This window comes from Pezoporus wallicus, unplaced genomic scaffold (assembly GCF_028554395.1).
Source record: "Pezoporus wallicus isolate ANWC-B61680 ecotype Strahan unplaced genomic scaffold, APGP_CSIRO_Pwel_v1 contig_3365, whole genome shotgun sequence".
NCBI lineage: Eukaryota > Metazoa > Chordata > Aves > Psittaciformes > Psittacidae > Pezoporus > Pezoporus wallicus.
The window spans coordinates 162,683-178,425 of NW_026640883.1; the positions used below are offsets into that span (position 1 = coordinate 162,683).

At 48.2% G+C, this 15,743-nt stretch overlaps 1 protein-coding gene across 2 annotated transcripts in view; it reads left to right on the forward strand.

Moving 5' to 3' along the window:
• The window catches only part of ARMH3 (armadillo like helical domain containing 3), a 127,435-nt gene extending 116,059 nt beyond the window's left edge, over positions 1 to 11,376 (forward strand). For both annotated transcript variants that reach the window (XM_057421124.1, XM_057421123.1), the window contains 2 exons: positions 4,445 to 4,561; positions 10,906 to 11,376. In XM_057421124.1, coding sequence (XP_057277107.1) covers positions 4,445 to 4,561; positions 10,906 to 10,998 — 210 coding nt within the window. In that variant the 3' untranslated portion in view covers positions 10,999 to 11,376. The remainder of the gene's footprint in view (positions 1 to 4,444; positions 4,562 to 10,905) is intronic.
• Positions 11,377 to 15,743: the final 4,367 nt, after the last annotated feature.

Consider the following 15,743-nt stretch of genomic DNA (forward strand, 5'->3'; position numbering starts at 1 on the left):
TTCTTGCTCCTGGTTTTCTTTTATTTTTGTGTCACTACCCATTCATGCTTCCCAGAACCTACCTACCACCTTGCTGTGTGAATTGGTGGCACACTCTAATTTTATGTTCTAGTAAGGCACAGGCTGCAGTTGCAGATGATGAAAGATTTTGCAGGTTGAAAAGTTACTAAGCAATTAAGTATTCCATGTCTGCCAGATAGATGGGCCATAGTTCTGCATGTTGCCCATTAGAGTTCATTGCTGGTGCAGCTCCCTCTCTGGCTTTCCGGCTCTAAGTGGCTATATTCTCCTGGGCAGGATGGGGATGGGAGACTGCTCCATGTAATCCTCTTGTTTCCCAAGGACAGGCCCTTCCAGAGGGTCCGGTCCCTCCTAGGGGAGTGCAGCAAGTCAGCTCCTGTTGAGGATCAGTCAGAGGGAGCAGTTCCAGTACAGTAAGGAAGGAGGCTGTGTATGGAGTGATACAGCAAAACATGGTCTGTTTAGAAGGCAGAGGCTATTGGTTTTGGGGGAACTGATTTCAGAACTTGTGTCCACAAGAGTCCAGTGACCCTTCAGAGGTTGTCCATCCAGTTTGTGAGGGAGTGATAAGCTGGTGGATGCAGCAAAGTAATGAGCCAAAACCTGTGGAATAATCGTGTTCCTCTGGGTGCAGCAGCATGGCATGGCATGGCATGGGTGGGATGCTGTAGAGAGATGAGCACCACATCACCCCCTCCACTGGCAGCCATTTCCTGGCGATGTTACACAGGGATGCCTCTACTCACAAGTTGTTGGTGTTACTGGGGAAGGAGAGTTATGGGGCATGGGCAGTTGTAACTGCAGGAGGAAGCTGAAATTCAAGTGCCATAGAGAGCACTTGCTGTTCAGAGCAGCTCCTGAAAGGTTTGTTTGGGGACATGTAAGCAGGCACCTGAATTCCTAATGTTTCTCTGGAACTTCTGGAAAGCACTGAGTGAATGAGTGGTGGGGCAGGGGGTTAATTTTATGGCAAATTACCTTTAAATTACAGTGGTGCAGCTCCACTGAGTTCTGGTTTGTTGCAATGGAGTAAGAGTGAATGTAGCCTCTAGGGCTGAGACAGTTAACTGCAGGAAAGGAATTCAGCAGCCTTCGCTTTTCTTCTATTGGCCATGTGTGAGTCACTCACTTTTATCATACTGCTTTTTTAAGGCTCTGATCCCCCCCAGCGTAACCTACAAAGAGAGCTTTAGGTTGTGACTACTTTTTGTTTAGTTTTTTTCAACTGTGAAGATACAGTAAAGCTTTTTTTTTCCTATAGTTTTCCCTGCATGTTTGTTCTTGCAGTCTGAAGAGTGTCACATCAAGCTCCTTGGAAATCATCTACAGTCTGTTTTCCCCTATCCTTGCCTGACACTAGAAGCAATATTCTTTCATCTCCTCATGAGATTTAAAAACAAACAAAGAGTGACAATTAAAATCTGTGTGGACCTGTCCAGCTGAAAGTCCCTTTTTTAAAGGTATTCATTCTGCACCATCTTAGAATTTGTTTTCTAGTCTCCCATGGAGACTTGTGTGAAGGCCAAGTCGGAGAAGACCTTGAAGGAGAAATGCTTTAATCTCAACATTAAATTCTTCTAGTTCGTTTGTGTCTGACAGAAAGGTGCAGATAAAGATCTCCTATATTTAATGCAAAAGGGCATTCTTCCTGCAGTAGTTTTCCTGAGCAAGTCACAGCAGTGTGTAAGAAGGATGAAGGATGCAAACACACACAATCTTCTGTTACACAGAGGATGCGAATTTTTGTCATCTATGTAAAAAACTGATGCCTTTCAAACCTTCATGTTAGATGCTCTGTATACCTTCTGCTGCTCTTTAACCTCTCCTCTGTCTAGCAGCTGCATCTTAAAGAGCAGATGAAATCGGCTCAAGGTTGGCAGGTCCTAATCTCAGTAACAGCTCCTATCCATTATAAAGTATGAAGTGAAATGATCTGTGAGTGGGTTTCTCTCAGATCCCACGTAGCATTTGTTCTCAGCAGCAGCAAAAAAGGGAAATTATCAGGCAGTGAAGAGAAGCTGTTTATTTTTAACTTACCCTTTCTTTTTAAGTTCTACTTCATAATTAAAGAAGATAAGGAGTGAAAGCCAATGAAAATACATAGCTAAAGGGATAAGCTGATCTGAAGTTCACTGCAGAGACTATGATAAGTAGTGGGTAACACAGTGGAGACTTTGGGGCCTCTTTTTCCTTCCCTGTCCTCCTCCTAGGGTATCAAACTGAGCTTGTAGCTGCCTTTCAAAGGTTACACAGTAGGACTGCTTACAGAGCTTGCTGCTGCTGTCAGGGTTTACTGATGCTCTCTGTGGTTTGAGGACACCTCTGTTGAGTATCTGCAGAGATCTGTACTGGGAATTAGCAAGGAGGAGTTCTGATTCTTTGCTGAGAAGCATGTGTGCGTCCGTTGTCTGGGCACACCGGTATGGCACTACGCTTGGCTGTACATATAGGGGCACAGATGAGTGAAGAGGATCCCAAGAGAAAGTTCCTAGTAAAATGTCTCTATTCTGAGCTACTGATGAAGCCAGCTGTTACAAGGTTTCTCCCCTGTAGTTTATGAATCTTGGTCAGTTTGGCTTCCTCAGATTGACAGGAGGTTCATGCATGCTGCTAGATTCTTTAAGGCTCAGGAGAAGGTGCATTATACCATTGCTCTCCATCCCTAGTGGGTAATTGCATCCCGAAGTAAATTATTTCTGTACCCAAGCAGCTTGCTTTCATCATTGCTCTTGGCTCTGTGAGACTTCTCCCAGCTTCTGCATGGAGGAGCAAGAATTTGGAGATGGCTGTCATTGCAGGGGGTTCCTCCTCTCTGCCAGTGGAGCTGACAAACAGCATTAGGAAATGAGTCCTGGAGAGGAAGCTGCATGCTCTTGGAACAGCAGGACGCTGACAGGCTGTTCTTAAATAACATTGCAGAATGCTGATTCCTACCTCTAGCTCTCCTCTGCAGTGCTGGAGTTGAGCTGGGCTGCAAAGAGACTCTGTGTGACCATCCCACCTGGGAACCACTTCTGGAACCCTTTTCTACTCCCAGTCCTAATGTGGATGATGCTGATGTGGCTTCTGCTACTTCTAAACATTTGGATGGCTGTGTCTGTTTACCACAAAGTTTGGGGGAAACAAGCTTTTGAAGGAGCCCTAAGCAGCTCTAGGTTTCCTAGAGTAAAGGATATAAGGACAGGGCTCAAGGACCTGTAAAAGGCAGGAGCTGCCAGCTGTCTAAAAGGGCAATTGTGGGTAGTGTTTACATTGTTGGGAGGATAAGAGAAATCAAAGGGCTCCTTATTATTCTGGTCACTGTTGTGACCAGAATAAATCCTCTGCAGTGCTTTTCTTAGGATCTTTTCTGAGTGGAGATGCCTTGGAGCAATGTCCTCTTCCTTTGCACATTACACTATGTAGTCCTTCTGGCTGAGGCTTTTCATGAGCAGAAGCTACTGTAATGCAAGCCTCAAATGCTGAGATTGTGTTTAGCTCTCAGAGCAATGGTAACAGAAATAAGTCCATATGTTTAAGAGAATTGTTTCAAGCGTATGTTTTACCCAGGAATGCTGAGCTGTGTGATTCCTGGTAGGAAGATTATCATGACTTACCATCTCACAAATGCTTTGAGAAATGTGTTTGTCCATGCAATGCTTTGAAACTAAAAGGTGTTTTGGGAGTCCCTTTTGGTGCTCCTGAGTTAGGAAAATAAATAGTTCAATAGGACAGAGATGTGTAACTATGAATTCGCAAGTATATCCCAGTGCTGGGAGCAGAGCAAGGCAGTAATAGAAGCTGGAGTGCTTTGGTTGCAGTGAAACTAAATAATAAAATATCTCCTGGGCAGGAAGGTCAGGATTTGTGTCTCCATCTGTTTCCAAGACCAGAGTCTGTACCATGGATGGTCTTATCTTGGTGCCTGTCAGAAGCTTGTTTCTATCAGGAGAGAAGCACAGTGCTCTGTATGGAAGCTGACCTGAACAGCTGTAGAAGCTGGTGGTTTAGCAGATTGTGAATGGTGATGAGAAAGCCAGGAGGAGTGTGCTAGCAAAACTAGCTCTGGAAGAACCAGGTCAGGCAAACCTGTGTTACATTTGGGTGTCCAAATGGTAATTAGCTACTTAGTTTAATGAGATCATGTCTGTTTCTCCTTGTGACATAATAGTATCTGGAAAACTGCTGCTGTTATAGATACAGGCTCATCCACTGTTCTCATGAATGGAGAAGTTCTGTGAATTTGAGAGCTGTTCCTTACTGGCATTAGGAAGACTTTAGTGCCCACCTCTGTGTTGTTAGCAGTGAGCTAAATATTGGCTGTTAAAGCCATGTATGTTGCAGATACAGGTGCCAGAGCTGTGATCTACTTCAGCCTTGCTCCTCCTATGCTGAGGTGTCTGTGGATGCTGACTCCTCTGCTGTATTTGGCTGTCTCTGGCAGGTTTTGGAAGTGGTGCGGTCCAACTATGACACGCTGACCCTGAAACTGCAGGACGGACTGGACCAGTACGAGCGCTACTCAGAGCAGCATAAAGAGGCTGCATTCTTCAAAGAGCTGGTAAGATGCCTTGATTCTCCGGAATCAACAACCCCTTTCCAAAGCCTTTGCTTACAGCCTGGGCAGTGGCAGCCCTGTTACTCCATTGGGCTGCCTCCAAAGATGGAGCAGGAATAGGATCTGAACAGGCACTGCATGTCTCAACAGGTCTGAAAGTGCCCTGCAGCTCCCTGCCCCACCATAGCTGGCTGGGAAAGAACCCCCAGACTGCTCAGGCCAGCAACCAGTCAGTCAGTCTCTGTCCTTCTGCCATGGAGATCCACTGTGCTTTGTGGTGGTAAATTTGCATGGTGGAGAAGCTAACAGCTCCCACCTTGGGTTTATCACACAAAGCAACTTAGCCTTTTTGATTTTGTTAAGGGGACCACAAAGTGTGAGACTGAGCAGAATATACAATGCTGGTGAAACATATGCCCTGCTCATTGCTTTTCTTCATCACTCACAAAATAGGGTTCCCAATCAAAGAAAGCAAAGGCATTCCCTACAATTGTCTCCTTTGCCAGAGGAGAAGACTGATGGTAGGAAGCCCCCCCCAAATAATATAGTGAAGACAAAACTGAGTCCAAATAGTTTGGGTTGGTAGTTATATTCTTTAGCAAACCAGCTTGCTCAGCCTGCTCCAGATTGCCTTGACACAACTTTCTTGTCCAAGAGCTGCATCACCAGGGAGGCAGCTTTTGTAGTGCCTTGTATCTGAGGGGAGCCTGGTTTTCTTCCCTTTCAAATTATTACAGCTTCAGCAAAGGGAGAGATCTCCAGCTCTGGCAGCTTTCTCCACCAGTTTGAGAGCTGATTCTCTCTCCTAGCTCTGACCTTGCTGATTGATGAGTAATTGATGCCTGCCCACTCTGTCACGAGTCTGCATGAGTTTGGGAATGTTATGCCTCCCTCTGTCTACTCTGCTCCGGAGCAAGGATGCCTGAATTGGTTTTGCTTCCTTCTACAGAATGCTTTTTAATGTTTTGGGTCATTTCAGCACTGCCATTGGGTAGAATGCAAGCAAAAACACTTGCAATCACTTTCATGCCATTTTTCTGTGCTCTTGTGCTTGTTTTTATCTCTCTGGCCTGCTGTTTGATACCGTATTTGGAATACATGCAAAGAAATTTGGGCATAGCCTTCCTGTGACACAGGGTGCCTCTGTTACTGTACCCTGGAAATAACTCATATTCATGTTTCTGTTGTCATCTGTTCCATCCCAAGGGCTCCTGCCCTCCTCAGCCAGCATCTCCTTCCCCAGCCACATGACTGCTCTGCTTCCTGCATGCCCCACTTTCCACTTGGCCTAGCAGAAGCTCAGGCTGATCATGCCAATTGATTAAAATGACATTCTCAGTCATAAGATCATCACAGCTACAAAACACTTCAGCTAAAATTATTTTCTTCCTAGCTGGATGATTTATTTAGTTATTTTTTTCCCCAAATCCCAATTATGTATCATTTAAAAATCTGTTCAGATTAACCAGCCCCTCCTCACCTCCCTTCTGAATATTGCCCATCCAGATACCCCTGAGACCCTCTCCTCAAGAGCATATGAAAGCCTGAATAATTACCATCTAAATGTGCTGATTTGACCCAGTTGTGAATCTGTTTAATCCACATTTCTCTAGATGCCCTGAGAATTGGGACCCTATAAAATGTTCTTTACTCATAGCTATAGAAAATCCCCTTCATTCCATTAAGCTGTTCCCTCAACACAGCAGGAAATCAACCTGATATGCTATGATTTGTCTTCAACAAACCCAGCTGGCCTCCTGTCCTCCACGCTGTTTCTATCTCTAGGTGCACAGTAACTGATGGCTCTATTAATTGTTTGAACAACTCATCTAAAAGAACCTAGTCTGCCCTGTCCTCTCTATATCCTCTTCAAACCAGGTAGTTGGCTTCCTTTTTGCAAGGCTTTTTAATCTTTACTTTGTCTTCTATTGCTGGTCTCATGTTGGATAATATCCCCCTGCCCAATGCATTATGTTTAACAGCTGAGGTTTGCAGGATTTCATGGAGGTGGCAGAGTGAAGCTGCTGCAGTTTTCTTCACACGCTCTGCCAAAGGAGCAGGTCTGGTGGTGAACTACAGGTTTCCAGCATGGTTTCCAAACTCATGCTGGTCCCATCAGGTCTTCCTGAACAGGATCTGTTTGCAAATAATTGCTTCCAGATTCTGACTGCTTTTCTTACCTGTGTCTGTGTGATTGCATTAAAGCAAATCCTTCTTGGTGGGGAATGATACACAGGAGCCATTTTCCTTTTCGACTGCCTTTTCATCTCTCTGTGCTCCCATTAAGTGGGTGAGCAGAAACTTCCCCAAGCCATTCTCTTGACTCCTTTATGCTTAAAAATCTCGTTCTCACTCCTTTGACATCCTCTGCTAATGCACTGCTTCGCTTCTCTGGCTTTGCCTCAGTGCTGCTCTTTCTTGCTAATCCCAAAGAAAAATCTGCTTTCTTCTCACATTCCCCTTTCAAAGAAGCTTTCAAAGGCCTGTGATACTGCAGCCACATTGTAGTGGAAGGTGATGTGCAGAGTGTTTTATCAACTGGGTTTTCTGGCCTGTTGTGCTGCCTTTGAGGGGCTAAAGGAAGGAAGTTAGGAAGTTTTCTAATGCTTTATTTCTTTTCCTTTGAACCCTCAGGGATGGCATTTGAGGTCTGTACTGCTTTGACAGAATGAATGGTTTGGATGTGAGCTTTTGGACCCTCACATTACAGCTGGAGGAATGCGTGGAAAGAGATTCAGCGTCTTTCTAAAACATTCACTGTCTTTGCAGTTGGATGGGTGTCAGCAGAGTCTCAAAATAGCCTGATTAGGGGTTGATTTCTGCAGGGAAAATTACACTAATTTGACTTTTAATTAGATGTAGTAGTCAGTGTAAACCTTCCTCCCATTGTACAAATTTCTTAAGAGCTGCTTGTTGATTTGAAACGGGTTTAATTGATGGGACTTGCTGTGAAGTAGGAGTGTCTGTACAGTGTTGCTCCTGTCCAGCTGTAATGACACGAAACTAGAACTGAATACTGTTTTCCTCACGTGGTTAATGCCACCACTACATCCATTCTTTCATTTGCTTGTTGTTCTTTAGGTGATGTCACCATTTCATGCATTTCCCATTTCTGCCAAGTTTGTGCGTTAAATGTGATCGAAGCTCCTAATAGGGAGAAAGCAATTCTAAAAGCTCTCCTGCCACTACTGTGCTCCGGCATGCTCCATGCAGAACCAAGAGAGGACACGTTCTGCTTTTACTTCCTTGCAGAATGGCTGTTAAAAGCTCTGAGCTTACTTTCCAAGGCTGGTTTTGTCCGCTTGTGTAAGCCACTCTAGAGGGTTCTGGTAGCTTCCAGGCTGGCAGCCAGGCCTGGGCTGCCCGCTGCACCAGGAGCTAGGAGGAGTCCTGGGGTGTAGCCTCATGGATGGAGCAGCTCAGCCAGACTGCAGGAAGCTTCTGAAGTTTATCCTTGTGTCGTGGTGAGTGGTGCCAGGCTGAGAGCAATTGAGCCCCGCCCCCCCCCCCCGGCTGTCCCCTTCCCCACTCCCGGAGGAACGGGGAGGAGGATCGAAAGAGTGCAACTGCTACGGGTTGAGACAAGAACAGTCCAGCAACCAATGTACAACACAAATCACCACCGCTACCACCAACGACAACAATGATAAGAGAAAATAACAAGGGAAGAGAATACGATACCACCGGCCAAGAAACGAGTCCCACCTGGAAGCCTGTGTCCTTCTGGGTAACTCCCAGTTAACCCCCAGCCCGGGCATGACATGCTGTGGTATGGAATACCTCCCTGGCTAGCCTGGGTCAGGCACCCTGTGTCTGCTTCCTCATGGCTTCCCCTCCGCCCTGGCAGAGCATGAGCCTCACATGGCATGAGCCTTGGTCAGGGTAAACATCACTTAGCAACAACCGAAAACATCAGTATCACCAGCACTGTTCCCAGGCTGGAAGTCAAAACACAGCACTGCACCAGCTACCACAAAGGAGAAACCTGACTGCTACTGCTGAACCCAGGACACCTTGTTACAGGCTGACACCCCCCCCGTGTCACTGCCTGGTCTTCCAATCCCAAAAGGGAGATGAGCTCTGGCTCCCTGACCTGAGCTCTGGTGCCAGAGATAACTTGATTTAACTCTAATTTGTGCTATTCTTACCTTTTAAGCTGGTTGGTTCAGAGCTGTTGCTTTCTCACAGCAGAGGCAATGCTGGGCAGAGATTTGTAGAAACGTCTCCCCAGCTTGTGTTAAAGCAAATTAAAGCCAACTAGACTGCTCTTGACCAGAGTTTGTGTCTAAGCTCCTCTTGAAACCTAAAGCTGTTTTCAGGTGAAAACAGCTTCCGAGGTGATCTACTCCACTGCTTCACAACCCATAGGTTTAAAAGTATTACTTCTTTTCCAGTGTAATCTTCTTTGTCTTGAGTATTTCTTGCCCCGTCCCTGGGGAGGCAGAGAAATATTACTCACTGTTCTCTTTCTGACCTCATTTTACATATTGGAGAGTGTTTGCTCTGTTCTTCCTAAACTGTCTCTTTGCAAACTAAACAAGCTTAATTTCTGGTGCTCTGTCTACCCCATGGCTACAATTTCACTAAGTCCTGTGTTTTCATCATGTACCACTCCAGCCTCCTTTTCTGGACTCTTAGAGACTGCTGCCTCATAGGAGACCTTGATTTGTAGACAAGTTGGGCATCTTTTACCACTGGTGCCTGGTCCCTGGCAGCAGTTCCTAAGGCCGGGAACTCATTTCTGCTTGTCCTTTCTGTTGCTGGAGCCCATAGAAATGCTCATAGTCAGAATAAGAATGCCAGCTTAGACTGCATGTAGCATCTCCCCCTTTTCTACAGGCAATTACACTCCCCAGGGCAGAGGTTTCTCATCCGTTTAGCCATGTTGTTCCCCTCTGGAACTGGGTTGCTGAGCACTGGAGTGGGGAGCATTCAGTAGGACTGAGACCAAGTCCTGCTACCGGGGCTGCTATTTCCTGACAGGGAGACAGCCCAGTGCAAACCAGTGCTCTGGAGACAACTTGCTATAATCTATGTTAAAGTGGGTTATCCTACAAGACGTGATCCCAAACTATTTCAGTATGGAGTAAGTCACAGGACATGTAGAGAAGGGAGGTGACAGGGTGCTCCAAGGAAACAAGAACACATGGGGTCTCTGCCAAGCATCCTGATAAAGGAGAGTTTGTTGTTTCTGGAGACGCCACGAAACTTAAGTATTCTTTCTTTAAGTGTAGACATCTTTGCTGGCTTGCTTGGGTTGCTAAGGTCTGTGCAGTGGGGTTCACTGGGGTTCATTTCACAGCTATCCCTGTTAACCTTGCATGTCTTGATTTGCTTCCCACTCGTACAATTCCTGCCTTTTGGGGAGCTTTCTAACCTTCCCTCTTTTTTTTTCTCACCAGTGCAGCAAGTGCTAAGTTGCTTCCCAGCCCCCAGTGTAGGATTCCTCATTCTGCTTCTATATAATTCATCCCCCACTGCTTTTGAAAAGCACAAAACACTAACCAGGTCAGCAACAACCTTATTATCACAGGCTCCAAGTCTCTGGGAACTGTAATCCCGTTGTTTGGATGAGCTTGTGTCAGTGTTGCTTTCTGTCACTGCTGCACAGAGTCGCTGACACAGATGATGTTTGACTTTGTTTTCTCGTTGCCGAGTGCTGCTGAGACTGAGCCCAGTCTGGGGCCTGTGTGTTCAGCCAGCGAGTCTGCAGGCATGAAGGGGGAAGGGAAAGGAAGCTGCTGCACAACAGGGCTGTCCGGCTGCTCTTCACAGACTCTGCAGGTGACCAGAAGTCTGGGTATCACTGAGAGATGAAGTTGTCACTTCTTCAGAGACAGCTAGTGAGCCAGCTTCAAGTGTAAGGCACTCAGCACAAAATACAGCTGGCCCTGGACCCACGGGTTTCTGCCAGCCTTAGTGGTAATTTAACAGCATCATAGCATGGCCTCTGTCCTTTCCTTGACTCTGTATCTTTGGATCTGCAGGTTCTGGAGCAGAACCAGTGGGCACTGGTAGAAAATGCTGTTCCAGCTGCAACCTGGAAGTGCTCACTTTCCCCATTGCTTTGCCCCACAGCAGGAAGCTGTCATTGCTTATGTATCCAAACAGAGCATCCTCTCCCATCCCTCTCTCATTTGGAATTTACTCTCCTTGCTGGAGATCCTCAGGGATTTCTTACTAAGCTGTAGCTGCAGTGGGAGTTTGCTGCAGCAAGTTCTCTGGGGCTATAACAGCATCAAAACAGTTTCATGCTGAACCTAGAGGTCAGCAGCATCAAAGCTGCTATGCTTATGGGGAGCCAGGAGGAATCCCTTGGCTAAAACATCTCATTTTGTCTCTGCCAGGTTCGGTCCATCAGCATCAATGTGAGGAAGAACTTGGCTTTCAACACGCTGAGCCAGGAACTGCTGCTGAAGGAGTTCTCTACGATCTCTTGAAGTGGGGACGCTGCCACTGCGCAGGGCTGACCAGAGATGGGCCTGTTTGGGCAGGGACACTACAGATCTGCAGCCAGTTGCCCCTTGCCTTCCGCCTGCAGAAGGGACTGCATTTCTTTTAGGGGAGAGCCTTGCTGCTGTGTGTTTGATCCCAAAGGCATGTGTTTCAACAGGACTGGGGCTGAAGAGAGCGATGGGCATGTTGAGGAGAAGGAGGAAGCAATTCTGTAAGGTGCAATGGGGATGGGCAGCCATTCCTGTGACATAGCAATAGGGATTCCCTCCACAGCCTCAGGGAAGATGCACTGGAAAGCTTTGTAGCAGAGCTGGGGAGAGCTCACAACCAAAATAATAAAGCCAGTCCAGCTGTGTGAGACACTTCTGCATTGAGATCACTTGCCTGCTCTATGGGGAAAGCTTCCTGATCCCAGGTGAGGGCTGTTCTTTTCTGTCACCCTGAATTATCCTGCCCTCCTGCAATGTACATCAAAGCCCACTGGGAATGGCTTTGGGGTATAAAACAGTTTCCCCAAGGAGCAGGCCCTCCTCATTGCTGGTTTCTTATGGTGTCACTTGAACTAAGCCACTGGATTATTGGAGAAGGAAAAATTTTGCCTCCAAGGCTGTTGGTTTACAGGGTCCTGTTGTAACTGGAGACCAGCTGTGCTTGGGGTCACTGTTACTTCCAGTAGCCCAGCTCATCTCTGCTGTTTTCTAAGGCTGAGGGACATTTTGGGATATTCCATTTTCACGGGGCAGAGGACAGGGTGACTCCCTCTCCCCACTCTCCTTATTGCCCATCAGAGACTGCATTGTGACAATCCTTCCCTTCCTCACCGGAGTGTCTGCCTTGCACATGTTTGCAAGTGCCTGGTGACCTTCATGAACTAAGAAGTCCCCATTTTTCCCTTGTGTGTAGCACACGATTAAAATGCAGCTGGAGAAGAAGTTTCTTCATTTTCTCGCTTGCCCTCCTGTCTTCACCAAGCAACTTGCAGCAACAGTCTGCTGAGGACTTCCTAAGGAAGAGCTATGGGATGATGTTCTGGGGCCCAGGCAGGCCTTTCTGCTCCAGAGCCCGTGTTTCAGAGGTGCCCAGGGCCAGCAGAGCCTGTTCCGAGTGCTGTGTCTGGCTGCCAACTCAGGAATACGCAGCATAAACATCCATTCCCTGCTCCTGCATTTTCAGCTCCCAGCAGTGATGTTAGGATCTGGCCTGACTTTGTGGACAGAAGCAGAGAAGTTATTTACATCCCAGGTCCGCTTTTGTTTTTCCCTAGAAAATAGTTTTGTTTGCAAAAGAAGTGCCTAGCCCCACTCTTAGCCTTGTTAGGTTAGTGTGAGCAGTGTGAACGTCATGCTCATTTACTACCATTTTTAGGCAAGGCTTCTTCATGCTAACGTGTTAATTGCATTCATGTTTCATCTCTACCTGCCATGAGCATGGGAAACCGAAAGCTGTGTCCTTGGCCACCCGCTGAGCACAGCACCTGATGAAGACCGCATGTTTTCCTTGGGAGCACCGGCTTCTCCTGACAGGAGATACTTTGCCTCAGCAGGGAATTGTCTGGCTTTTATCAGCTAAGCCAGACACTTAGTTGCTTTCTGCCACGCAAGTGTGTAGAAATGTATACATACCAAAGGGACAGGGCTTGGGAGAGCAAGCAGACTCCATAAAATCACTTGGCTTGAGAACGGGACAGGGCACGTAGAAGGAGTCAGCTTCTCTGGTAAAGAAACAATAGCGATGGCTTGCAGCACATGGCACTCGTCTGTAGATATGGGGAGCTCTTGCTAGATGATCTTGCGTCTGGGGACAGGGAATTTCATCTAAAGGGGGCTTGAGTTGCTTCCCTGAGGTGCAGCCCCAGCATCGGTGTTGTTGGAGCACCCAGCAGTCCCCATGCCTCCTTTTCGCCTATCCCAGTTAGGCTGAGGCTAAGCAGATACATGACAGAGTTGGGAATGAGTCTGCCTCTGCCTCCGCAACCTCTGGGATTTTCAGCTTTTCACTCTGGGCTCAGCTATAGAAGATCTCGTCTCCCCCAGGGTGCTCCCTTCTTGGGATGAACTGAGAATCCCAGGCTGTGAGTGGAAAACCACTCTCATGGGGTCAGCCGTCACCCAAGGCTGAGCTGGGGAAGACACTGACACATCCTCTTGTCACGCTGTCACCAAACCAAGCACTGTAAGTGGATGTACATACAAACCGAGAGCTCAATAAATAGCAGAGCCCTGCCTATCCAGAGTGTGCAGCGTTTGTCCTTCACAGAGGGGTGTTATGGGGGTGGCCCTGTCACCATTTGGTGGTGGCATGTGGCTGCAGCAAGGCAGTCACTTCCCCTCGGGCTCTTCCTGCTCAGTCAGGTTGTGGTGCACTCAGCAGTGCCCCCTCCTTGATCCAGGCTGCAGGTACCAGCAGCAGTCAACATGCCCCTGGGGCTGCCGGTAGGGATAGCAGACAAGGCTGAGAGCCCATGAGCAAGGGATGCAGAGATCTTCCTGTGCACAGTGTGGTGCTCTCTCCTGCTGGTATCAGCCAGCTCTTGCTCACGGATTCTGCTGCAGATATCCCTGTTTTGTTAAACACCGCACTGGTGCTTGTGTCTGGGAGCCAGCTTGAACTGAGCAGAAAGTCATTTAACTTTAACATTCAGCCTCAGGATGTGGCTGGTGGCCCCAAACTTTCCCGTATCTGATCTGAGAAGTTGAGTGTATTTTATTCTATCTAATTCATAACTCAGTCTATTATTGGAAGAGCTGGTTTTGAGGCTTGGGGAGTGTGGGGAGAAATGAGATTGCTGCCTTTAAATTAGGCAGCTGCTGCAGGGAGACAAATATTTTACAAAATAATGACCAAATTCTGCAGGAGAAAAATTGAGTTTGAGCAAAACTTTGGGGGGAGTCACTGAAAATTGATTTGTAAGTGCCACTGTGATTTTTGGTATCTTTTTCCTCAGTTCTTGCAGGTCCCATTTTTCAAGCAGACTTGAGAAAGAAGCTGCTTCTCAGGAGCTGAGTTTCCCCTGCCAGGGCTGTAGCTTGTCAGAAGAGGCACAGAGTACCAAAGGGAGGCTGGTAGGGGGTGTCAGCTCCATGTGATGGTTTGGGGTGTTCGGAGCAGGTAGTACCCCTGGATCTCATGTACACAAAGTAAGGCGTACCCTTACCCTACTCTGGTTTGTAAGCCTCTTCATCCCCTTCCTGAGCATGGCTGTTACCTGTTGTGGTCACATCCATGTGGTGTGGAGGATATGTCTCTAGGGTTGAGCTGCCCTCTACATGCGCATGTCCTGGTTCCCCTTGGGGTGCTTTTCTCTGCCTGCCTGAAGCACTGATGCTCTTCCCCGGCTCTAGGATCCTGCCAGGCTGTTACACGGTGGGTATCAGGAAGAGAAGCTTAGTGTCCTGGGGAGAGATAGCAACACAGCACTTGTGCAGGGGGTCAGGCCCGGCATGCTACATCTGCCTCCCCATGCTTCTTCCCGCCAGGCAGAGGGAGATACCAGTGCCCTGCCAAGTCACGGCTGCCATCGTGTGTGCTGGGGCTGCTGCACAGCCAGCAGTCTGCAGGAAGATTTACAGCTGGCTCTTGGCACTCGCAAGCAGCTCTCCATCTCGGTGTCAGCACCAGTGCCTCCTGGATATTTATTCTCATCTCCTGTTTTCTGGGCTGTTTTCTTGTTTGGTACTTGTGGGGATGAGCAGGGATGTACTGGATGGAAGTTGGTTCCTGTGGAGGTGATGGGTTTTTTTTGGCAGATGAGCCATTGCGGTAACCTGAGAGGAAAAGGGTAGAGCCCAGTGTTAGGAGCTGCAGACATCCAAAGGGTCCACAACAAGATGTGCTTTTCCCCTGCTGGAAATTCATGCCTTTGCTGATTCTCTCAGCGGGAGGGTAGACAGAAAAGAGAATGAGGAATGAAAGTCTGGGCCAGGAGGCTGGAGAAGGGCTTGTTGCAAGGCTTGTGGGACCTGGCATTCCCTAGGGCTACTGAGAGTCCTTCGTGCCAGTCAGAGCCCTGGTTGTCCCCAGTGCAGCCCAGTGTGGGTGAGCTGAGGGGGACACTGATCAAGCAGAAGAGTGACCCCAAACAAGCAGCACCCTTGGGGGACCATCACTGGATGCTTGATTTGCTCCTGTTGCGGGAACAGCTGCTGTGCCTCCATGCTGCTCTCCCCCCTCCCAGCTCCATGGCAGCCGGAGCACAGGCCGGGCCATTCTCCACAGCCCCTGCTCTCCTGTGCTGTCCCCCCCGGGCTAATTGAATCATGCGGCTGGAAATTGAATCCAATTGAATAGATTAAATGAGCCGGGCTCACCGCTCACGGCAGCGCAGCCCAGAGTCCTGCCAGGCTGCTGCCCGAGCCTGGGAGCTCCTGGGAGTCCTGGGGGGGCATGGAGGGGCTGGGGAGGCTGCAGGGAGATGGACACACACTGGGCTGGGCTGGCTCTTCAGCTCTGCTTAATGGGTGAACCCTTGACCGTTCCTCAGTGATGTGCAGCCTGGCCAGGTCCCAGGGCCCGCGGGTCACTGTGCCACAGGTATGCGCAGGTTGGCTTTTGCTCGTTTCCTCTCTGAAGTAATTAATGACTAATTAGCTGGAGCTCCCCTGCTCCAGGGTTCAACCGGGGCCCTCCCTGCGGTGTCCAGGGTGAGGTGTACTATGGCAGCTGTGGCTGTTCCCTGCCCAGCAGCTCCAAGCCAGTTGCTCCCCCAGCCTGTTGCAAGTGATGCTCCAGC